Source organism: Meriones unguiculatus, chromosome 11 (genome assembly GCF_030254825.1).
Source record: "Meriones unguiculatus strain TT.TT164.6M chromosome 11, Bangor_MerUng_6.1, whole genome shotgun sequence".
Classification (NCBI taxonomy): domain Eukaryota; kingdom Metazoa; phylum Chordata; class Mammalia; order Rodentia; family Muridae; genus Meriones; species Meriones unguiculatus.
This window is the reverse complement of record NC_083359.1, coordinates 106,768,316-106,793,305: the sequence shown is the minus strand read 5'-3', so window position 1 is coordinate 106,793,305 and position 24,990 is coordinate 106,768,316. Positions and strand designations below refer to the sequence as shown.

The 24,990-nt window shown below is 42.8% G+C and overlaps 1 protein-coding gene across 14 annotated transcripts in view; it reads right to left on the bottom strand.

Annotated features, from left to right (window-relative positions):
- Nucleotides 1-24,990, bottom strand: part of Esrrg (estrogen related receptor gamma) — a 612,722-nt gene that overhangs the window by 195,986 nt on the left and 391,746 nt on the right. Inside the window, exon 1 of one of the 14 annotated variants that reach the window (XM_021654750.2) lies at nucleotides 23,454-23,703. The exons of 11 other annotated variants lie outside the window; for them this stretch is intronic. In XM_021654750.2, coding sequence (XP_021510425.1) covers nucleotides 23,454-23,509 — 56 coding nt within the window. In that variant the 5' untranslated portion in view covers nucleotides 23,510-23,703. Of the gene's footprint in view, nucleotides 1-22,049; nucleotides 22,193-23,449; nucleotides 23,704-24,990 lie in introns of those variants that run through there. 2 more of the 14 variants (XM_060364905.1, XM_060364893.1) reach the window with 2 other exon arrangements.

Sequence of the window (24,990 nt, the reverse complement as noted above, 5' to 3'; positions counted from 1 at the left end):
CTCCCTGACAGTGAGCTTGTGCATTGTGTAGAAGAATCCATTTGCCATTGTTCCATGATGGCTAATGAGGCAGGTATCCAAGCTTTCCAGTCTATGGGAACACACAGCCTACACGCAAACTCCATACTTGTCTCTTGTGGTTGGCTGCAAAACCACCAAACACTGAAGTGATGGCTCAGGTGCGGGTGTGAACTGTAGGGAAGAATCAAGGATGGAAAGTAAGCCACAAACTCAGGGGCTCAGAGAAAGAAATGGGATACCAGGATAGGGGACAGCTTCCCCACCTCACAGACTTCTCTCTGAGCAGTGCTGTGACTCAGGAAACCGAGGCCCAGAAAGAAAACCAAAATCTCCTGTCTGTCTTTCTCTACGCATACATACTGTCCACGGGCTTCAAATCTGAACTGACAGATTAGCAGCCACAGGTAATGCCTTATGCACGCACCCACCTTTCAGTCTCACACAGCCTCACAAAGCTGGTGGGGGGTGTCAAGGCTACAGGCCACACAGACGGGAGGGCTTCACTCTACCTAACCTGCACCTCTAGGTCAAATACGTGGTCAAACCGAAACCAGAGTGTCTACTGAAAAATCGGCCCAAGAAAACAAAGCGATGGTGAAACGATGGTATGCGATTGGTTGACTGTAGCGAGTGCCGGGGGTGGTTGCCCTCGTAGTTTTACTAAATATGAAAGCCAAAGATTTATGTTATGGCGGATAAGGGCAAGAATGCAGTAAAAATGAGGAAATATGGCAACCGTGTGCTGTACATCACCAAAGGGATAATTATTTATCTAAAAACTTGGCATTGTTAGACTTCCAACATGCAGTGTATGGAATTCATATATTCAAAGGGGGCATCATAATGAGCTGCCAGCTGCAGCTGATGGATATGTGCTTAGTCCCAGTGACCACAGTCTTCCGTCTGCCTGTCAGGGAGAGCTGCGGGAAAATGGAATTTCCCTTTCATAACTCTTGATGCTGAAAGAGGGAAAACCTGGACGAATGATGAGTGGCTCATTCTAATGGACAAATGGACACTGAACGCGGGGAGCTCACGTGAATAAAAAGCCATCTTCCTTAACCACTGCCACTGTCACTTGCTACACTCAGAGAACGAATGGAGCTGGGGGAGACTCTCTGGCCCCGACGTGTCTGCAAACCACAAGCCCGAACTGCAGCAAAGGCAGAGGGAGGGAGGGGGGAAGGGTGGGCCCAGGAGGAGATGAGGGAGGGGCTACAATCAGGATATAAAGTGAATAAAGTATAAAAAAAATTGAAAAATTAAAAAAAAAATCATCAGAAACAGGCCTGCATTGTGTTCATGCAGTCAACCAGTACTTGTTGTGTGGACGGGGATGAGAAAGCTGTCCTGGCCCTCTTGGTTGATGAGAGAGGCTTGCCTATAGCCTTCTTCCTCTGAGGTCCAAAAGGAGCCCCGTGTCTCCCTTCTCTCTGAAGAGCTGCGTGGCCTGTGTGTAACATATAAGTCCACTCAGTCGACTACTCAGAACTGAAATCTACTGGCTGCATCCTCCATCACCCTTCTGGGGAGTGAGGCTGGGCACCTGTATCTTCTACAGCATCTACTATAGATGCTCTGCCTGTTAGATGCTCTCCTTGTATTGTTGTTGTTCAAACAGGGATTCCCATAGACCAAGGCTGGCCTCGCCCTAACTAGCAAAAGATGTCCCCGAAGATCAGATTCTCTGTCTTCCACCTCCCCCTGCTGGGATGACAGGCATGGGCTGCCACTATTGGCTTGTGTGCTGGTGAGGACTGAACCCAAGCCTCCTTGTATGGTAGACGATCACTATGTCAACAAAGCCACATTTCCAATGCCCCTGACCAGTATTTGGTGGTTGCCCCCTCTGTACACCCCTACACACACAAACAGACTGAACTCTCAGGCCCAAAGTCTGCTCGTTATTGTCTTAAAGGAAATCAGAGTAATTTTAAACTAAAAGAAGATTCTAGCTACCTCAGATTTTCAAGATCCATGTGATGGCAATTTTCTTTCACACTCAGCAAATTTACAGTAACAAGATGTTCCCCTGACAAATTAATCACGTTCTAAGCATTTCATCGGATAAATAAAATATCTCCATGGGAGGGTAAAATCAGCTCAATCAGTTGGTAAACTCTTTCCTACCAGAGACTGCCTGAAATGAGTGGGGGGCAGCCTCACAGGCATCCTCTCACACACAGGCGTGCTCACACACACAGGCGTGCTCACACACACAGGCGTGCTCACACACTCATAGTCATTTGTGTGTGGAGAAAATCTGAGCTGGCTCCGACAGTGCTGGCCGTAATCAGCAAGGTGCCCCCAGCATCATGCTCAGACAACTGTTCACCTGACTGGCGAAAGCACAAGGGAAACTGAAGGTACGAGGGTCTCCTGAAATACTGTAACTACAGGGCAATCTGCTAGCATCTAGACTTTGTCCTTCCGTTCCCTTAGCAGAGGCAAGCTCAGGACTGGAGCAGTGGCTCAGCCACTGAAAGAACTGGCTGCTGTTACACAACACTCTTTGGTTCCCGTCACCCACATGGTGGCCCACAAGTAGTTTAACTCCAGTTTTAGGGGCTCTGACTCCCTCTTTTGGCCTTCCAGAGGCACTGCATGCATGCGGTGCATATACGCGCAGGCGAAGCACACACGTAAAGTAGAGCAAGGTTCCTTTTGCTTCTCTAGTCCCTTCAGTGGTGGCAATGCACCCCTGGCTTTTCACAGCCGTGTCTTCACCAACTTTCTGGGCAGGTGAGAAACCAGCAAGCAGCTTGGTTTCTGCCTTTGCTTTGCCTTCTCCTCTGCTAATTTCGGAAAGTGAAGCTGGCAATTATAAGTAGTGGGAGACTGATAAGGACGCACACATGCACAAGAAATAGGTTCAAATCAAGCTTCCCTGACTAATCCTTATTATGACTCATTTCGACTGCAGAATTTGTCGGTTGAGGTAAGAAGCTAATTTGGCTTTGAGAAGTGAAATCTCAGTTTGTACTTTGCCTCTAGTGCTACTAACAACCCCATTATTAAGAGCAAAGTGGTGGGGGAGGGCAGGGAATATTTATGGAGTGCACTGTCTTGCCAGGCTCTTTTTGCTTCACGTACCCTAAGCAGAGGCATCAGTTTCTCAGCTTTTGAGCCCACAGTGTGCACCGCTCAGCCTTGGTCCCCAAAGAGAGTACATCCTTCTTAAACTGATAGCCAATACACATCCAGAGTGGCCCCTGAGACAAACCATACATGGCCAAACAGCCTGAAGAGCTCCCTGGGAAAGGGGCACAGAACGATGCCAGGAGATTTCTTAGCTGCCCCAACCCTCTGCTCACACACGCTGCTGTCCTAGTCCGCATCCTTCTCCTCGGCTGGTGGCTTGTCCCTCCTCTTATCAGGCCTTTCTCCCATCAGAGAGAAGTCAACATCATCAATACGTCTTGCCACAAGAAAGGAGCCTGGCCTTGGGCCTGTGCAACTGGAACATCCCAAGCACAGATGTCCCTGAAGATCTGACTCTTCATGACATGTCGTCTTTACTGCCGAAGTAATGGCGTTCTATTTATTGTCCTTGCTTTTGGGAAACCCCACATGGTCACCTCACCTCCCCACTTACATAGCCATAAAAATCCCTGTGATTCATTACAACACCCCTCTTCGTCCCCGTGAATAGGATAATGAAGTTCTTTATGGGGAGCCATTAAGCACCACAGACGCTGTTTGCTTCTTATCCACATAATTAATAACTGTTAGGAGAACCATACTTAAAGGGCTAGCTCACCACAGCGCAGGGGATGTAACTGAACTGTCAACGGCAGATTCCAAGGGGAGCCACTATAGTGAGGCTTGCTTTTGAAATCCTTGGTGTGTTATACAGAATCTTTTATCAGCATTCATTTTCTTTCTTTTAGTTTTCCTGATATCAAAAAGACTTACCAATTTACTCCATAATTACAAAGTCAGCATTGTGCAAAAGGAAGTTACAACACTAATTAATAAGCTGCTGGGTGTCTCCTTGAGAAATGATAATATTTTTCTTTTAAAATTCCTAGCAAATATTTGGGTGCATGGCTTTCTCACGCCTCTGAATAACATCCTCCATGAACATCATAATCAAATAAAAATGAAACTCACACCCGGATTATGTTCTTGACTCTTATCAGATTCAAGCAGAGAGAAACTGTGAAATGCTGGTCCTGGGAAGCAGAGCACAGCTGCTCACCGCTGAAGTCCCCACTGCCGTTCCGTGGGCATGGCTGCACTCTGGACTCCCCCCGTTGAAACAAATGTGCTTGGAGGTGATCTTAAAGTGACACAAAGACTGATATATCCCAAGCATCACTGACACCAGCATACCTGACCTGACAAAAATCAGCCCCTGTGAACTATCCCAGCCCCACCTAGATCACAGACACTTGCATCCCTGTATCACACTATGAAAAGAGGAAGACTCCAGGAGATCTTAAATAAAAAGGTAAAACTTAGATCAGTACAGTGAGTCTCGGTGAATACGGAGCAATTAAAGGAATAAGCAGAAGGCCCGGGGGTTCTCATAAGAGTGACAATTTAAAAAAAAATGTGTGCGTGTGTGTGTGTGTGTGTGTGTGTGTGTGTGTGTGTGTAGCCTTGAATTATCTGTGGTGCCTGGGAAGCTGCCATGGGAACACTGAGCCAACCCCTCCCCTTGCAGTGGAGAACTTCTCCTTGCAAGGTCTAATGACTGAACCAAACCCAGCCATCAGCTCTGGCCTCTGCCTGCTGGGACTCTCCCCACAACTCAGCATGGAAAAGTGTCCCAGGCAAGGATGATACCAAACATTTAGAGGCGTCCATTACACATTCTAGGTAGGTGAAATGTGGAGAAGGAAGGGATTTCTTTTCACAGAGGCCGAGTATTGAAGATGGGCAAAGAGAGAGCTGGAGCCTAGGGGCAGGAAGTGGGTGGCCTGGGTGGAAGGGAATCGGTTGCCTGAACTACTTGTGAATTTTCAGAGTTACTTGGCTGAAGGCAAGTATTTTACTTATAGCTTCATGGGCAGATAGGAAGAGGAAATCCCAAACATATTTTAGAAAGAGATGACTGTAAACCAGTCACCATAAAACACCTTTTGAAAATGACAGAGGTTACTGGTTGCTTTTAGAATTAGCTATGCAATTTTATTTCTGTACCTATTTGGCTGCAGATATAAAAATTGCTTACGTTCAAATACTGACAGGACTTTGCTGTTGGGGGAAGTTCAACTAAGTTTACTTGGCAGCAGAATGAGGAATGGAATACGATGGCGCTGAGGAACCTAGCTGGTCCTAGAACACGGAGCGTCGCGTGCCTTGCTGAACATGGAGAGGAGGGGAGACACCAACAAGCCCATTGCCTTCTCGTGGCTTCCTTATAGGTTCATCTCCTGAAAAAAGGATGGTGTGAATGCAGCACCGAATGTTCGTCATCAGTATTATCCACTCAATAGTAAACATGAGGGAAGGGAAAATAAATATTGGCTCAATTATGAAGTCTCCACCCTCTCCCGCAGACAGTGCCGCCCGCTGGGTGACTCCCAGGCCAGGAATGGTTTCTGGGCACTACCATCCCAGACATACCCCTTACCTTTCACCTATAACTTACATCCATTTTGTAGAAACCAGCTCACCCTAACTTGTGACAATTAGGGCCTCAGAAAATTATTTTATTATGTGATGCCCATGAAGGCTTTAAATCCCTCCTTGCCTGGGCTTTCCTCCCTTCAGTATTCCACTTGCATATAAGTATTTCACTGGACTCCGACTCATAATTTCAGCATTTCTGTTTTACATTAATCACAGAGCTTAGAACTACCACGCATAGCCATCTGCTTGATGTAAACACAAAACTCAGAGTTTTCACAGATTTCTGTCTGATGACTTTTATTTACTATTTAGAATCTATTAACACACCCTTTCAATGCATATATCTAATCAGAAAAAGGAACTGTGACTATGTTAGTTTTGATTGGCCACATACATAAATCAAATTAGCATAATTTTTCTCATTTTGAAATCTAGCAGAAAAAATTCAAAATCTATAAATTACAATGAAAAAGTCAAACCCCTGTCCCCATCCCCCACCCCAACAAGATCCATCTGTTCCTAAAAGGACAAACAGTAGCTTTACTTCTGTGGATGGATGCCTGAAATATACTACCGTTATCAGCTTTACTGATGCTGAACTCTTTAAGATTCCCTATCTTAAGTGCAAAGCAGTCAGAGCTTTATCTAAACCTAAATAAATCTCTTTGGTGCGTAATCTCCACAGTGATCTACACACCCAAATCTACATGCAAATGGATGTGTCCATGCATTAGAACATTCCAGAAGTACAGACAAAGGTGGGGGTTGGGGAAGCCTCTTCTCTTCCTCCCTCTGTTAGTTATTCTTCTCCCCTTCCTCTCTACTTGTTTATACCAGCAACTTAAATAATTCACACTGCCTGCTTTCCAGCCCCAGTGTTCCTCAGAAGAGGCCTACAATGAGCTATTGCAGTCACCAGATGGACTCATGCATGCAGCAGGTGGGCCAGATGGCAAGGCGCCCTGTCTGACGCTGCCTGCCTGGGCATGGGCTGCCTTTTCCTTCCAGGTACATTATCATCACCTAATGCTGAGCGCTGTGGAGTTCGGGGGCGGGGTGGAAGTGGGGCATGGGCAAATCCTTCACACCAACACCAGAATCACAAATTCTCATCTTCTCTCTTTCTTCCATCACACCACCCCATCCCAGCAAGCCCTGGTGTTTTATGCTGTTGCTTTAGTGGATTGTTCTGTTTTGTTCTTTTCTTTCTTACTGACCTACAGGGAAGGTTTTAGGAGACATCCTGGCTGTGTGCGTAGAGACGGATGCATCCATCTGAAATATTCCAGCTCAGCTTGAAGTAGTAAAAAAGATTTTCTGGCAGTGATGTGGCAGTCGTGGAGACAGTGGAAAAGATGCACATTTTCACAGATATTTTGCAAAAAAACACAACTGAAGAAGAATTGTGCAGGAGACCCTTGGGTACACTAATCCACAAAGGTAAGCCGCGCTATGCAGCTATGAAGAAGACGCCGAAGCCATGTTCTGGCTTTGCAGTGGGTGGAAAATGGTGGCTCTGCCTGAGTGTCTTCTCTGAAAAAGGAGCATCTCTCTTTTAAAGTTTGCCATCCCATAGCACTGTTACACGCAAACACTGTGGTCTGTATTTGTTGAAAAAGGAAGCTGGCTAACACTGAGCTGTTAGCAAACAGGCATGCAGTCGCATGGAGTATAAATTTTAATTGAGCATAAACACTTGACAAAAACTCTCTGGAGATGTTTCTGGCACATTCCAACTGGCAATGGCACTGTGGTACCATGATTTGACCCTTCTGTAAACTTATGTGATGCCAGTATAAATCTTACTGCCTAACGTCACTAATCATCTCATTGGAAGCATCTAAAGATGTGGAGGACAATAATTTTAATGACCTGAGGCAAAGCAAGCTGTATCTTAAAAAAAATAAATAAATACATAAAATGTGGAAATAAAATGCATCTGCTGAGTAGTTACTGCAAAGGGAGAGTCGCTTGGAATTCGATCTTCAAGTCCTCAGGCAAATTGAAATCCAGCTTTGGGGAAGTCTAAAGGACAGTGTACAGGAATGCTGGATAAAGACCCTAGCTGAGAGAATACCTCAAAACTGACTGACCTCCACTGAAACTGGGCTGAGTATAAAAAGCCATACTTTAAAATGTGTTCTGTGCACCAGGAGCATTCCATGCTTTCAGGATCCCCACAGCGAGGCTTGAACCCATGCACAGCCAGTGGCTTCCCAAAACAGGGCAACATGAGACAACATGAGAAGTTTTCTTCCTTCAAAAGTCAATGACTTTGATTAGGAACAGTTCACTAATTCAAACGTTCCCCTCAAAGTCAGACAACATAAACCTTCCAAAATTGAAATAACCCCCTCTACCTTCCCTACAGCCTGAGAAATATCTCCTGTTTGTTTTTTGTTTGTTTGTTTGTTTTAATAATCTTTTAAGGCTTTTTTTCTTTCATTTTCATCATCAGCCTAAAGAGCAAGACAAAACAAAACTCATAGTAATTAATTTCTAGCATTTTCCAGAAGTAATTTCAAGCACTTGAGGTTTAAGGACAGCTTAGGAGGGCAAATCTTCAAAGGCTTCCAGAAGAGACAGCCTTTCCACCTTAATTGGAGGAGCAGGGGCAAGCCACTTTTCGATGAGCTTAGGGAAGAGCTTGGTGGTGGAGCACTTGCCTTAGCAGACCCAAGGACCTGGGGTTTGAGCCCTACCACAGCAAAAACAAACAACAAAATCTCAAGAACAGATCTGAGCTAAACACCCCAATCCAATAATACCCTTGTAGTATTATGGGCTGGCATGACTATTTCCGTCTATGCTCGTGATGATAACATCAGTCAGCTCAAAAATGCAAAAACCATAGATTCTGAGCTGGAGTTTCAATTTACTGAAGTCCTATGAAAAAACTCACAACCTCAATTCCTGAAGCTATTATCTGAAAACTGACTTCTCTTTTAAACTGGACTGAGTAAGCCAGGGGTGGTAACACCTTTAATCCCAGCACTCAGGAGGCCCAGGCAGGTGGATCTTAGTGAGTTGGAGGACAGCCTGGTCTACAAAGCAAGTCCAGGACAGCCAAGACTATTACAAGAGGAACAATGTCTCAAAAAACATAAACAAGTCAGCAAACAGACCGGACTGAGTACAAAAAAAAAAAAAAAATCATACTTAAAATGTGTTATGTGCACCCACGATCATTCTATATTTTCATCCTGTATGTCAGAATCCTCAGGCTAGGTTTGAACCTGTGCACATGTAGTAGCTTCTCAAAACAGGACACTAAACCTTGATGACCTAAAAAAAATTGCAGAGGAATATAAACAACCTCTTTTGAGACAACATGAGAAGTTACTGTATGCTCTGCATATTAGACAGTTGGTTATAAAGAACACATATCAAAAGCTAATTTTAAATTCATATCTTATAAACCCACATTCATTAGCTGCCATTATGTTATGAGCCCTTAACTAGTTTGTATCCCTAACAGGTGTTTTAAAAAATCATGGACAGAAAAGAAAGGGTGTTTCTGAAGGATAAGAAACATTAGTGTGCAAATGATGGCAAGCCAGCTTCTTAGGCAACTTATCATTATTTAAATGATAAGTTGGAAATTAAAATGTAATTTTTAAGCTGGTGTGGTTGTGCACAGCCTTAATCTTAGCACCTTGGAGTAGAGGCAAGCAGGCCTGTGTGAGTTCAAGGACTGCCTGGCCTACATAGGGAGTTCCAAGCCACTCAAGGTAACATGGAAAAACCCTGCCTCAAAATAAATAAATGTTTTAGAATTTACATAGCTCACGTGACTTACTTAGAAGTTCCTCGAAAATTACTGTAGAGTAAGACATTCAAACTGCCAGACCATGTGACTTCTACAGAAAAATTAGTGGCAAACATGGGCACACAGGATAGTAAAGCTGGCAAGCATGTGGGGGCAGGAGAGACTGACTGTCAGAATTCTGACCTTTGACATTTGAAGAGCATTTTAAACAAATGTATATGATATTCTTGAACAGCATAGTTTTATAAATATCTTAGTCCCAGAAGTCAGTGTAATGGCATTATATGCACATGCCAAAAAAAACCTCTGTATTTACACATTAAAGGTTTATGTGTCCATGTGTACAGTATACGCATGTGTATACACAATAGAATTTCTCCAGCTGATACACTTGCTGTTTCCTTATTTCATACTCTCACAGAATGTGACCAAGCACTCAAGATCCGAAATACAAATTGGTTTCAACCCCAAGAAGAAATGCCTATGTTAATTTTATATTAACAATTGTTCTTATTGGCAGCTTTCTTGTTCCTAAGGAGTGCTGTTGGTGTTTTAATAATTATGAGAATGTGGAATCTATTATTCAGTTACTTTATTTATTTGCAGTTTGTTTGCTTTGGCAAAATTATGAGTCAAGTATTCCAATTAAACATGAAAATAACAGAATACTCAATCAATAGAACTTTTTAGAGCTGGGAAAGACCACACCAAATGGCCATCCATCAACTTTTAATTTGAAAGCAGGGACAATATCTCCTGTCAGCCTAACTCGACTTAAATGACCTTTGCTTTATTTTTTTACCACCCCCAAAAAGTCCTGAGAGGCTTCCTCCCTAAGTTTGATTTTACAGCGTGGAAAGAGAGGATTGGAGAATGAAGGCATGTTTCTTGCTGCCTTTTCTGACCTAAACAGAGCCATCTACATAGCCCACTGAGCACTGTTTGGTAAACAAGGGGTTCAGGTCCAGCATGGCCGTGTCTTCCACTTCTGCATGTCCTTCTCAAAGCAAGGCAGGGGTTCTGTTTTTAGTACACACTTGGGTTCAGTGTTAATCCTGTTTTATGTTGTTCACACCTGCTGATGGCTGGCAGACTGCTGATGGGCTGCAGCTCACGCTGCTGGGGAGGAATCCGCTCACTCCTGCTCAGAGGAGAGCCGGAGGAAAGCTACCGTCCAGCCAGCTGGAAATAAAGCAGAAGAACAGACCTGCAAAATCATCCTCTGTTACAAGTCAGGGTCTGGGGTCCCCAGGTTCCTACCCACAAAAAATTAAATCAACTGGTCTTTTTCCACAGAAAGAGTGAACGACCCTTAGCTGTTCCTTTTCTTGAGCTCTTTGTCTCTTTGGGTAAAACTGATATAAATTTAGTATTCGTGGCTGGGAGTGTGTGGGGATCACTCCACTCAGGTATAACACACTTATCTTACATCATCACCCATGCTTTGTGTCTTTAGCAGGAGAATCTTGGCTTTAAATGATTATTTTAAAGTAGTCCTGTGCTGCATTCATAGGAGTCTATATCCAAAATGAACGCAGAACATATGTCCATCTGCAGGCTGACGCTGGTACCCATAATGTGGCCAGGGCAGAGACAGGTATGTGCTGAGGACATTCTCTTCCCTCTGTGGCTATGGCCTCTGTCTTGCATGTGTCCAGTAACAAGAGGAATGATAATCTTTTTTGGTAGCAGCAATAAATCAAATCCATGTCACAGACAGGGGAGAACAGGAATAAAGGAATACTCCAAGACTGGTAATGGGACCAGGCAAAGGAAGTCACTCAAACAAAACAAAAAAATATCAAGGAAGCCACGTCTGTCTTCTCTTCTAGAACAAGACGTAAGTAGTTGTGGACTCACCCAAAGGCAAAAAAAACTCACCTAGTCCTGACGGGACCTCAAGCCAAGGTACACTTTGTCCTGTCCAGGTTCGGTGGTGGCCTCAAAGGCCTTCATGTCTCTGCAGAGCCAGCTGCTGCCCATAGGTGGGTGCAGAGAGCTCCTACTGGCCAGTGCAGGGCAGCCCTGACAGGTCATGCTCATCTAGGGGGCAGTTGGTGGCCTTGGGGTCCCTTTAGCCAATAAAGCATTTCGGGGCTCAGTATCAGCCCGAGGAGCCCCATCCACTGACTCCTCAAAGGGGGAGCAAGGCAGGTGCTCAGCAGTTCTGTGGGGGTTCTCAGAACATGTGAGGGCAAAGCATCAGAGGCATGCGCAATTTTCCTCAGTTTCCTTTGAAACCACAGACTATGCTCTTTGAGGAGGTCACTTCTGACTGATGCTCTGAGCTGGAGGGGCAGGGGCGAGGGAAGAGGGTGAGAGAGGTCTTTGTCAGATGACAACTTTGCTTGGATCCTCAGAATTCTCAGTCTTGTCCCCATAGTACAGATATTAGAAAAATACACTGTCTGCATTGCATACTTCTGTGTCCAAGGCACTAGACTTGGCTACTCACTAATGATACTGAAGAAAAATATGCAGTTGCTAAAATGATGTTACAACAGACTTAATCAGAGTAAAACACAGAATTTATGCATCTCCCATATTCTACTGCAGCCCATCAGAGACTAAAGACCAGCTGTCATTTCCAATTTGATTATGGAATAGGAACTGCACAGAAATAAATTCAATTATTGGGCCAGATCAGACAAAATTGCTGATATTTGACTATTTTTTTGACCTACAAAGCAGCAACTTCATATGGTTTCACCTAATATAATTAGAATCCCTTTATATTATTTACACGTAAAATTAAAAATACTCAAATGTTTTAACAAGTAGTTTCACAATTTGAAGCTTGGGCTCTGAATTTTTTCCCTAATTTTTCAAGGTTTGTTTTTAAAGTTTCCTATCAAAATGATAGTACTTACCAATGTTAAAAGTTGAAGCTGGACTTGGGGGAGGGAGGATAGCCCAGTGGTCATTCTTGATAGCCTGTGCTGAGCTCTAGGTATGATCCATGACATCACAAACAAATGAACACAACCAAAAGCAAACAAACAAACAAACAAACAACAAGATACACCAAACCAAAGGACTGCAACCTGCCGAAGCCTTGGGTGCATAGGCCTAGCAGCCAGGTTATATAAGAGCTTTCACTTAGAGCCCAGGAGAGTGATGGCTACTACAATCACCTTCGGCACAGCCACACAGGACCACCACGCCAAGACTGCACAGCCCGTGCTCAGACTGCGCAAGGGTGGAAGATGGTAGAAAAATGTTCTCCTTGAGCAACTTCACTAGAGGGAAAGGAAACACGCACTGTTCCCCCATCCGCACCCCCACCCCCCCACCCCCCACCCCGTGACTTGATAAGTTTGACAGAAAGACTCCAGGAGCGGACAGTGCTGGTGGCTCCCATGCCATGGCAGTGTTGGAGACACAGTGCACACCCCGGACCAGGACCGGGAGATATCCCGCAGCTGAGGTTGATCAAGGTACCTGCTGCCACCTCGGAGCCCTGCTTCCGAGCGTGGCTGCCTGCGAGGAGACTTAAGACCACCTTATTTTGATTATAGCGCTTTCCCCAGGCAGGAATTTTTATTTCATTTTGAATCTTAAAACCATTCCATTTCCAGCCATGCATTTTTATGTTTACAATTGACATCTTCATAAAAGAATGGAACCTTTGAGCGACAGCTCAAAAGCATGAAGGTTGCCTGCAGTAAGTACCTAAATGATTTTACACCTAAATGGAGCCCAGTTGTTTTTAGTTAAAATTTAATAATCCTTAAACTGATGACCTTTCTTCCACAGAAAGGCCCCGAGTTGCAAAAAAAAAAAAAAAAAAAAGAACTTTCCAATGAAATATATTTTAAGAAACTAGTACTGAACAAAGGGCTGCTTAAAGCTGAACGCTTTGTCAATTTATCAGCTTGTGAACACTCTCTGCCCCTCGGTCCCCCGCTGCTGGGGGAGTGCACGGAACGGTGGTACCTCGCTTAATCGAAGACTATTGATTCAAGTGTGTCACGGTGATCTCATTGAGAGTAATCAATAGTAATCCAAAATCAATCATTCTGATCTTGCACTACCATTTATCAAATCTGAATACACCAAATTATTTGTAGGCATCAAATTACAAAGACAAGAAAATGGTACAATTGGGAAAGTTAATGATTTGTAATAAAAGCAAAACCAGTACCTTCCCTCCCCGCCCCCCGTACGGAAGGGTACTTTAAAATGGACAATCACTTACACAAAAAATATTCATCTTTTCATTAAAAGCTTGTCTTTCATTAAAATTTCACCCTACATTTACAATTACTCTCAGCCCACTCCTAATACTTGTGCTGTTGCTTTTTCTTACAGGACCTCAGTGGTTCAACACAGCAGGTGCACACTTACTGAGCCCCCGAACTGAACTATTGCACAACATCATTTTGTAAGTCTGATAAGCTAAAGTTTCGAATGCCTGTCACTTGTGGGCTCGGAGAACAAGGAGCCTCGATTGACACAGAACAGCACTGAATCTTGGAACATCAGAAATGGTGCTTCGCAGATCCAGGGCTGGGTAGGCATGTTAATTTCTCCAGAGAATGGAGAGCTTACATGGACCTGCTTATCAAAGACGCGGCTGTTGATGCCAAGCGCTCCTTTATCAACACATCCCCTTGTAGTTTAGTCACGGTAATACATCCTTCTATTCATTAACGCACACTCAAAAGCACCCTCCTTAGTTAACGTGAATAGGAGAAAAGGGGGCCCGGGTGTCTGAAACATTTACTTTTGCTAATGTAAAAGTGCTGGCATTTTACTTCATTCAGATAAGCTGGTGCCACTGAACGAGATTATTCTCTTCTTATTCAAACCTATCAGCATTTCGTAAAAAGCTCTCTCAATCTTATCAGGAGTATGAGCCAGCGTGGTTACTGAAAACAGTCTGCACTGCTCTTCTCTCTCTCTGCCAAGCTATCTGATAAACCTGCAGCTAACGAACTGTATTTACACACAATCAAACCAAAGTTGTATCTTCCATGAGCGGCCGCCAGATTCCACTTTGCCAATGGTTTTTCTGCTGTGACATTAACTTAACAAAAATGTCAGCAGCTGAGTATCCCAAACTGACAACCATCAGGAAAACACTATAAAAGCACTCAGGTAGAATGGTCAGCAAAGAGAAACAAAAGAAAAAACAAATGGGAGGTGTTGGAGGCAATCTCCCTGGAATCTGCAGGGAAAATGAAGGGCAGTGCCCAGGTAAGCAGGATGAATCTAGCACCCTTTCACCCAAGCATGCGGTCCTTTAGCAAAGTAAATGGGATGAAACGGATTTTTTAAGTGTGTATACTTCTTGGGAATGGAGAGGGTCAAGTGTTCAGAGAACACAATTTAGGGTACCGGGCACTGCCCCCTCCCTCCACTTGGAGGCAGAGCAGCTCTACAAGGCACAAGAGAAGACAATAGACATCAAGGAACTTACCCCAGAAACGGAAGACAAGAGAGAAAGTAAGTGTCACACATGGTGGCCACATCTCAGGAGAGACTTTCCAGTCATCATAACCCTCATAAATGCTCTAGACATTACAGTTTTGTTTGCGACAAAGAAGTAAGAGAAAATAGAAGCACATTTGGAGTGGAGTTTTTACCCTGATATTATTTTTCTTATGTCTTCAGACTGAGTGTTTACTACACGGGTATGGCAAAGGGCACGGTACCAGGTGGCCGCCTCTTCACATTCCTCTCTGCAAGGTCTCCTACCAGGTGGTGGTCCGTGGATACCGAGAAGAGGCCTTGTTTGGGGGCATGAAAAACAACAATGCCATTTCTAGAGCATGAGAGAATTATGAAAAGTTCTTGATCAACAGGGTCACAAGACATTCTTTGTACTTAGGAAAGAATTCTGTGCTGAAGCTTGTACGTATAAAATCTCCATGTGTGCCTCTTCCCTGGCCAACTGGCTAAGACAGAACAGGGATCAGGCACATGTTCCCAGCCAAATCCTGATGCTGGCTAGACTCGAAGAACACATGTGTCCCCTTCGGATGTGTAGACCAATAGGAAGCATTCCCAAGCATGTAACATAGCTCCCTTCAGCTCACGGTGGCTTCCCCATCTGTGGTTCTATGGCCCCATGACTGGTTAGGCAGGACAAGAGATTTGGGGATGCTGTTATTTGATGGAGGCCCGCAACCACGGCATACACTCACCTCCTCAGGGAAAGTCATGGCTCAGTAAGCGGGTATGCTCTTCCTGATCATTGGTTGACTCTAGGTATAACAATACTCCTCAAAATATCAGAGCTGTTTGGACAAACGAGTGGCTGCAAAGGAAGCTTCTTCAGAATGTTGCATCTGGGGTAAGATGAATACCGTTTAACGCAGCTATCTTTGGGCTTGTGGGGGGAATTAAAGTGCTATAAGAAACTGGAATTATGGAGGGCAAAGGCCATTTAGAGAACAGCGCACAGCTGACTGATTCTCTTAAAAGAGCAGTTGAACATCTAGTATTTTTTTCACACAATCTTTTACTTTTACTAACTTTGTATATAAGCTTTTTCATCTTTCTTCAAGCCTAGAACATTCTTCTGACTGTTGTGTATAAACAGCTTGGAAAGTATACCTGGGAAAACATTTTAATTCTTATTGTAAGTATGAAGAGAAAAAGAACATAGATTTATTGAGCAAGCCTTTGCTTAAATTCTCAAAAGCCATTAACCAAATGAGTAGAATGTTGGTGGAGTAGATGGAAAAGAAATTATCATTTACAAGATCATTCTGACCCAGGGCAGGGGTGGAATTCAGCACGCTTCCACTTATTGTCCGTGCATAAATTCTTGATTTAGTTTTTAATCTATCTATCTTCTATCTATCTATCTATTCATCTATTTATTTATTTATTTATTTATTTATTTATTTATTGTGTACTGACTAAGCCAGATAAACAGAAATCACAGACGTTTTTGTTTTACTTTCAGAGAAAATGTAGGCAAAGCTCCTGAGAAAGATATCTCCCTTTCTGAGGGGCCTTCTCCAGAGCCCGCGTCGACTCCACGATTTTTAATTTTTTATTTTAATTTTTGTTGTTGTTGCACAAATAGAAGTAATGAAGACTTCCACCTCAGAGATGCTTGCGCTGGCACAATGCTAGAAGGATTTGAATGAACTCCCGTTCTACAACACTCATTGCCACCTATGTAATCCCGATGGTTAGTTTTAAACAAGAGGTCAGCAGGCAGCCCGGCTCTCATCACTCCCACCTAACCCACCCAATCTCTGATACATGTGAGGATTTATGGCTTGCTTCCCTTATATTTAGTACCATCCTAACCAACTGTTTATGGAGAAGGGGGATGATGAAGCGAAGTTAAATTGACATGTCTGTGATGTGCCTGGCAGCCCTCAGCGTGCCCAATATTAATTTGTTTTCTTTGGCTAGGTACGTGCTGCCAATGTGTATTACACGTGAGATGCACTTCAGTCCCGGCAATGTAAATTCTGCATGCAATTTGGCTGCACTGGAGGCCACAGGAGAAAGCACGGAAGCTTTCCGTGCCTCACACAATTAAAATACAAATGCACGCTTAGGTTCTTTCCATAGCATGCTACCTAATCTTAAGTAAAGTCCTGATCATCTTGAACACCTTAATATTTGATAAATGTTAAATGTCAAAGCCAATGCTTTGTTTAGTAGTCTAACAGCTAGCATTGTACGTTAAAATCTTTAATTAAATGCACACATAGATCTTTGCCACAATATTGAAATAGATTTCAAAAGATGAGTAAAAACCCAATTTTTAAATAACTATACCTTTCTTTGTTGATTTGCCTTAAACAAATTACCTTCCAAATACAAAGGCCTTGCTACAAATTAGAATGAACACCACTTGAAGAAATTAAAATATATAATGCCAGTTGTATCCAACATTCAAAAATATCTTCAGAAATCAAAAAGAGAAATCCATCTGTGCAGTACACACATATTTGATGGAGAGGAAAAAAAATCTAGATCCTTTCAATTTAATAGTTTACAATAACTGGTAAAATACTTTAAAAAAAATACTGTCCAATAACAGAGAAAAAGAAACATCTGACGATCAGGTGAAATAGCAGGAAGAGAAGATTTGGCTGGAAAAAGTCGGCATAGAGATCACTTTATTAGTGAGGCTTCCCAAAACCTTAGAAAGTGAAAGTCAAATGTGAACTTAAACAAGACTTGGTCAGGTGGGTCCTTCAAAGAGCAGACGGCTGTCAGTCAGCACCTCCGAGAGGAAAGGCTGACCCTGTTCTGATGCCTTGCTGTAAAGGAGCCGCTCACAGGAATTTTCCATAAACACAAGAGCAGGAATTTGATAAAGCGTTTTGCAAATAAATACAGGTAGGAAAGAAGGCCAGCACCTTAAAGGCACCCATGAATTAGAGCAGGAACTAGAAGATTAGAAAAAGCAGTTGTATTCACGTTTTCTCTAAGCACACAGTCAGATTTATGAAAGTAAAATAAAAAAAAAAAATTTAAATTTACCTCAGAGAATAAAACTGAATTAACTGAAACCCAGAGTGAACTTTACAGATACAAAATGCCTATTAATACTATCCATTTTCTCTTGGAGAAAAAAAAGCAAATGAAATATTTACTGAGTGCAATAATAGAAATTCACATTTTTACATTTGTTTGAGAGCTGCCCTAATTTTTATTATCATCTATTTGTCAGGCCAATTGTATAGGAAAAGATGTAGCCAGGAGCTATTTCAAAATATTCTACTGGATTCAGTTTTAACCCATTAAATTATGCATTTGCCATCACCAGTTGATTCCTATTTTACAAATTATTTATGATTACTAGACGCTGAATATATAAGTGAATATAATTTTTAAAAAATTAAAATCACACAAAAACGTGTATTCTGGGTTACCTGTTCACCTGTCCTATGTGTGATAGCTAAATCAATCCTTTTTCCAATTGGGCCTGATAAACACCTACGATATAAATTCTAGGTTAAAACCATACCTGACAAATTTAATTGGTAACTAATTATTTGTTCAACATGCCTAAGACTTACTTTATTAGGCAAAAGCTTGTGAACAATATTAACAAAATATTTAAATGGAATGTAGCCCTTTCCCCACACTTGTGTATTTCACATGCACTTAAACACACATGCAAACACACTCCCATATGCATCCCAGCTGCTGCTCGTGATTTTAAAGGACCACATGTGCCTTTATTTATCCATCATAGCATCGGTAATCTATATCCACGTAGATGTGGCCACAGGAAAAAATAATCAATGACAAAACATGCCAAATGCAGCAAGAATGTCAAGCCGTGGAGACGCCTGGTGTCATCCCCTGCACCACCAAATGCACAAGAATATGACTGGAGAGAGGGGAAATATTTCACTGTCAGGGAGCAGAGAAAAGCGCAATTCATTTCTATCTCATGTGTTTTAGGACAATGACAATTTAATACAATACCAGTGGGTGTATAAGAGATAAAAACTGAACAAACTGGCCCAACATAATCAAAGATTTTCTCCAGAGAGCTGGCTCGGACGGAGCTCGCTTGCACTGTAACGCACTAACCTGGTATTGTTTCTCTCTCCTGTGAATTTGCTTGGGAGTCAGACTCAGGGAACAGCTTAGCTCCTGCAACGACTTGAAAGTTGTCCTGTAATCCTGAGTGCACTCTCATCTTTTTTTCTAAATGCTTGCGGGGCAAGTCTAGGAAGTTTATTTGCTATTAATTGGTTTCATAAAAATCAGTACTATGAATGGTCACTGTATGTAAAGGACCAGCCAGGGAGCATGCATTTTCACTCAGTCGAGAAAACCATATAAAAGAAAACCTCTCCTGCTGACCACCAGAAGACAAGCACAACAAAGAAATAGTTTGTTTAGTCACTAGGCTAAAAGCGATGTTGAGGAATTTTTCACAAGAGAAAACAGACTTGCACTTTGGACATTGTGCTACCTTCCGGAAGAACCACCTCTTCTTTGTCTGTAATTCTGGCGGGAGGGAGGGATCATGAAAGTATTGTTAAACAGAGCCCTACAGAAGTTAGCCGCCCTCTTTGATGAATAGCACCAGGTATGGAAAATTAATTGCAAAAGTATGGCCCAGCTAATGAGATGGTCCTTATCTTTTCTCAACCAAGGAAGCACAAGTATTTTTCTGCTGGCTCAATATTTTACAAAAAAAAAAAAAAAAAATATGCCCCAACTGTTACTAACCCAATAAAAAAATCTAATCAGAAAACATCAAAGCCATGCGTGATCATAAATTCTAAGATCTGGACTATGTGACATTAAAAGTGATTTTCTGTGTTATTTTCCCTTTAAACTTAAAATTCCTCTCTCACTCTCTCAACTTTGGGGAAAAAAATAACAACAAAATTTTTCCCCTGTTAGCATTTAAAAAAAAAAAAGCTGAATTTTAATACCATTCTTCAAGAATTAGCCACTATACATTACAGGTCAGAGTAAATTAAAGAAATATATCAAAGATTATCTATCAGTGTAGAGCATATACATATGTTTTTTTAAAAGGATAGTGGTATCTTATTGGAAGAAATGCTAGAAAAAATGATCATCCATGCCAGAGACTTAATGGCTACCCACAAGGGCTTTGCTAATAACATGGGTTAATTACCACTGCAACACGCGAGGTTCAGTAAATAAAGCTGCACAGCCACAAACACATCAAGACAAGAAGCCATCACTGTAGGAAGAAACAGCCCCGCCAATGCCCTTGCCTCTGCTAAGATGGGAAGCTGTTCAAACTCATCACCAAATGTGCACAGTGGAGGGCCAATACCCTAACACAAAGGGCTGGTGGAGTCTAGGTGTCTGTCACTGCCCCATTCAACACGTATTCTATTAACTCAGAGAAGCTTTAACAATTTTTTTTTTTTTTGCTTACTTCAAAACGAAAAAAAAATTATGGGTTATATAATACAAATTACATGGGCATGCACACATACATACATTTATATTCATACTATATACATATATAGTTTAGGGCATGCACCGGACTTATTTAATGCTTTGAAAAACAGAACCATTCTGTTTGGTTTTTGTGGTGGGCAAGGTTACAGGATTCTACAGCCAAAGAGCACTAATTGCTACTGGCTGACATTTCCGGAGATTTACGGAGAGACCGCCTGAAGACCCCACTGACACCATCTACCTTTAAGGCTGCAGGTGTTTGCAACAGACTTATACAGAAGGATCAAGACAGAAAGTAGAGAGTTCCAAGTCTGGAGTTTGGGTATTCTACCTCAGAAAAATAAACTTAGAGTGCCTCTTGATGTCTCTCAGATTATAGCATATCTAAAGGAGCTTGGGAAGGCTTCTATTTTTCCTTAAAAAAAAAAAAAATAGTACCTATACCCATTATGACTGAGGCTTTTGTTTCTGCTGTGATTATATACAGATTTCTTTCTTATTTTTATTCTTTGTATTTCCCCATGGTAGTATTACTTTGGAAGAAATCTATTTTAATTCAGGTTAGTTTTTCCTAAGAATACTCGAGTCAGAGGGGAAAATTAAAAAAAAAAAAATCAACACCCTGAAACAGACAGAGGAAATCATACACAGTAAAATTTGCATAGCGCTGAGCAGGGACCCTTAAAAACATGAAACGTTAAATGTTCACTGTCTGGATTTCAATGATCAAGATGGAATTCCCTAAACTGCCACCTCCTCTCCTTGTCTGTTTTGGAGTGTTTCAATTGCCTTCTTCCAACAGCTGTGACAACTGTTAAAACAGTCAGTAAAATTAAGTCCGCTCTATAATCCTGTAGTCAATGTTACATTTTAATCAGAGGTTGAAAGGGATTCATGTGACTAGCACACTCATTTAGAATGATTACACAGACACATATGTCAAAACCAGCAGATACATTATTTCCGTCTATTTATGCTATCAGCTAGTACTGCTATTCAGTGTGAAACAAGCGTTACAGAATTGTGTTCTTGAAAGTGCTGGCGCCTTTCCTAAAAAGAAAAAAAAATGTATGTACTTACATAGTTAAAGGTTAACATTTTAAGCTCTCTTAACGGTGGTCAATAAATTGCATGAATCTTTTTAACAGCCTCCCAAGCAGAAATGGTACAATATTTTCCTTGGAAAATGCATAACTCAGGTTTCATTTCTGTGTATACACACGTGATGGGTTTGAAACCGGCACAATTACTATGAATATTAATAGCATGTATAAATTCTGTGGTTTATTAATTGAGACAGAGAGGCAGATGCGTTGCTCAGCCCTGGATCTTTCGATCTGTCCAGTGAACCACGTAACCACCACAACTGCACCACACAATAAATCTGTATTTTTAAAAGAAGACTTTTAATTGATCCATAAGGAAAGAAAGAAAGAAAGAAAGAAAGAAAGAAAGAAAGAAAGAAAGAAAGGGAGAGAGAGACAGAGAGAGAGAAGCTAGTTTGAATCTTGCGCCAAAGCCAAAAGGACATGTGCCCTGGTTTCATTTAAATACATCTGCTCTAAGAGGCTTATCTAAACTAATTATTCAAATTAGGTATAAGAAGTTAAATTCAAGGAAACTCCTTTTTCCATGAACCCTTTGGAGGGATACTTAAAGTTTGCTTTCTTTCCTTATTTTCGGGACAAAGTTCAGACTCTGGTGATCTTCAGGCTCCCTCACTGACAGGAAGACATTCCCCATTCCACAGCCCAGGTGCCTGACCTTCGCACTGCACCTGAGTGGGCGGGCTTACCTTTGTTTGTATTTCATTTTTATTCTGGAGCATTTTAAGGTTGGCTGTTCCCTCGAGTGTCTCCACCAGATGCGAAGGCAGCTTCTCGATGTTTCGGGTCCTAGTCTTGGCTAACAGTTCCTGTGAGAGCCTGCATGCGTGTGCGCGCACTCGCACACGCTCAAGCACACCCAGGCAAGCAGAGGCTGCAAGCTACTGCTCATCTCTCACTTAATTACCATGCAAGGCAGAGGGCAGCCACTAAGGCCAGCTAGTGGACTTCCACAGCACCACACTGCCCCAGTGCCCAGAGTTTTATGTTTTCTTCACAGTCTATCAAGAGAAAGGTTTGCCAAGAGCACTCTTTTAAAAATTATAACAGTTGCTATTACGGTAATACGAAAGCAATCTAACTGACTCAACAGAAAGCAAAAGAGACCAGCCACAGCTCCCGTGATCCACTGCTATTTTATCTTAACACTGGGTTGAAGTTAAGTTTCTGACCTATTCATTTACAGAAGAACGCCCAATTTGCTCTTCCTATACCCCCCCCAGCTCCCTGCCCCTGGGCCTTTAACAATATATAGACTATCCAGGAAGGTATTCATGAATACGAATGAACTTCATCTAAAGAAGTGCCATTCTTATATATTTCTGGACATGATACATAAACCAAAACCAGGACCTGCACATTGTCTATTTGACGGAAGATTTTTTTTTTTTTAAAAAGTCACTACCGTTTCTTCCTCAGTTTTCTCTCCTTTAAATATTTATAATGTGTGAAAATCTCATGTTACTTAATGGACTGATTTGCCAGTTAAGTACTGACTTAATGCTAACCACACAAATACCATTACCCGGGCTCTGAGCAGCACAAGGCTAGTTGCTAAATTGTTCTCTGAAGGAGAATTAATAAATGTACAATTCTGCCTCCAACTCTGCGCGGTAAAAGGTGACAGGGAGTTTCAAATATCTGTCAGACTGCAAATACATAAGAGGCACTCGGTAGTATAAATCATTTTGAATATCGTATTTTAAAACATCTTTCCTAGGGAAAATGGGTCCGGGTAAGGGATGCATTTTAACAGATCACTGAGCACCGGTGCCCAGCGCCTATTCCTAGCACCTGAAAGAGAAGTGACTGTCACCCAGCTGTTTGGTGACAGTCACAGGGCTGCCTCAAAGGTAACGGAGAACAATTCTCCACTTACTGAATTAGGAGATCACCCTCCACACAAAAGGCACCAGACAGACACCAACAAGCACCCACGCACGCCGAACACCCAGGTCACTGCGTGGGTCCTCGCGCACACACGCTGCCCTGTCCACACGCTCCCACACACACGCAACCCCCCCACGCCGAGTTGCAAAAGGAAAGAAAGAAAAAAAGAAAAGAAAAAAAGAAAAAAACAAACGGGTACCTACTCTTCTTCGTAGTGCAGGGAAAAAGATTCAGGCAGGCAAAGTTCTACCGAATCCATGTGCGCCCGGCAACCATTATTTGTGCGCCCCACCTATAAATCAAAGTTTCCTTGACAGAGCTCGGCGCAATTAACACGCGCGTTCTCCCGGCGACAAGCCCATAGGCACGGCCAGTGGGGACCGAGGCTCGCACGCTCGCTCCTAATCAAGGACTTAAAGCCCCGATTGGAGCTTATTAATATGAAGTAGGGCTTTACATATGCAGTCCCACCGGCCCAGGAGCGCGTCTGATTGGGGGCCCGCCGCCCAATCAGGAGGGAGGCGACGCGGGGCCGCCCGAGCCGCAGCCCGCAGGTAGGCAGGGCGAGCGGCCGCCCCGCGCGGGGGCAGAGCCGCAGCCGGAGCCCCACGCCAGCCGCGGCTCTCCCCGCGTTCATTCGGTCCACTTCTGCCCTCCCACGTCCCCGGGAAGCTTAACGGGGAGGGGGGAGAGGGGGAAATATCAGCCTAACTAACTTAACTCGCTCTACGCCGAAGAGATCTGTGGCTGTTTTTTCATAACCCCAGACCTAATTTGGGTTTTTTTTTTTTTGTTGTTTTTTGATTTTTTTTTTTTTTTTTTGCAAAGAAGAACTCATGCCAATTCGATAAATTTGGCCGAAGGATTCTGCGGAAGGTGGTGGACGAAGTTTATCCGGCCTCACTCTGTGTACTGAGTCCTCCACCGCGGGCGGCTGCTCTTTACGCCTTTTTATTATTATTGCTGCGTGTGCTCTGCTTTCTCCTGAGCTTCTGCTAACACCTTTCCTTGCCGTGTCCCGATATAAAGGGCATTTGACATTCAAATAAATAAGTAAATAAATAAGACTTTCTTCGGCATGGTTTCAGCCTAAGAACTGCCTGGCTGACCCCTCCGGGGTGGAAGGTAGCTTCACAGTACAGAAGAGAAGAAATTATGGACACAGTTGGAGAGAGGGCCTGTGCAAATTCTGTGGGTAAACATCTCTCTCTCTCTCTCTCTCTCTCTCTCTCTCTCTCTCTCTCTCTCTCTCTCTCTCTCTCTCTCTCTCTCTCTCATACGTGAGGCATAGCCTTTCAAAACAAAGGTAAAAACTGCAGGGTGCACTGTCTGCTAGACTTCCCAGGTTTGGGGAGGAAGGCTTTGGGCTGCAGGGCAAACAGCTCCTTAAATATCAGTGGACTCTGAGCAAATCAACACACAGTTTTTGTGGGAAGAGCATGAAGCAGTGTGCTTAAAGTCTCCTGAAACATGTACTTATTTCAATTCAGGCTTCCCAGCCAGGACACATGTTAATATGTGTGTGTGTGTGTGTGTGTGTGTGTGTGTGTATGTCCAGAATATTTAGCATAGAGATAAAGCATGGATTATCAGCTTCTACACACTACACACCTGGTTTGTTTTAAATAATCAGCTCAGCAATACTTTGCATATTGCCCACAGCCTGGCCTACAAGAAGCAGTTTCAGACAGGTAATGATATACAAAAATTATGGCAATTCAATCAAAAGTGTAAAAAATA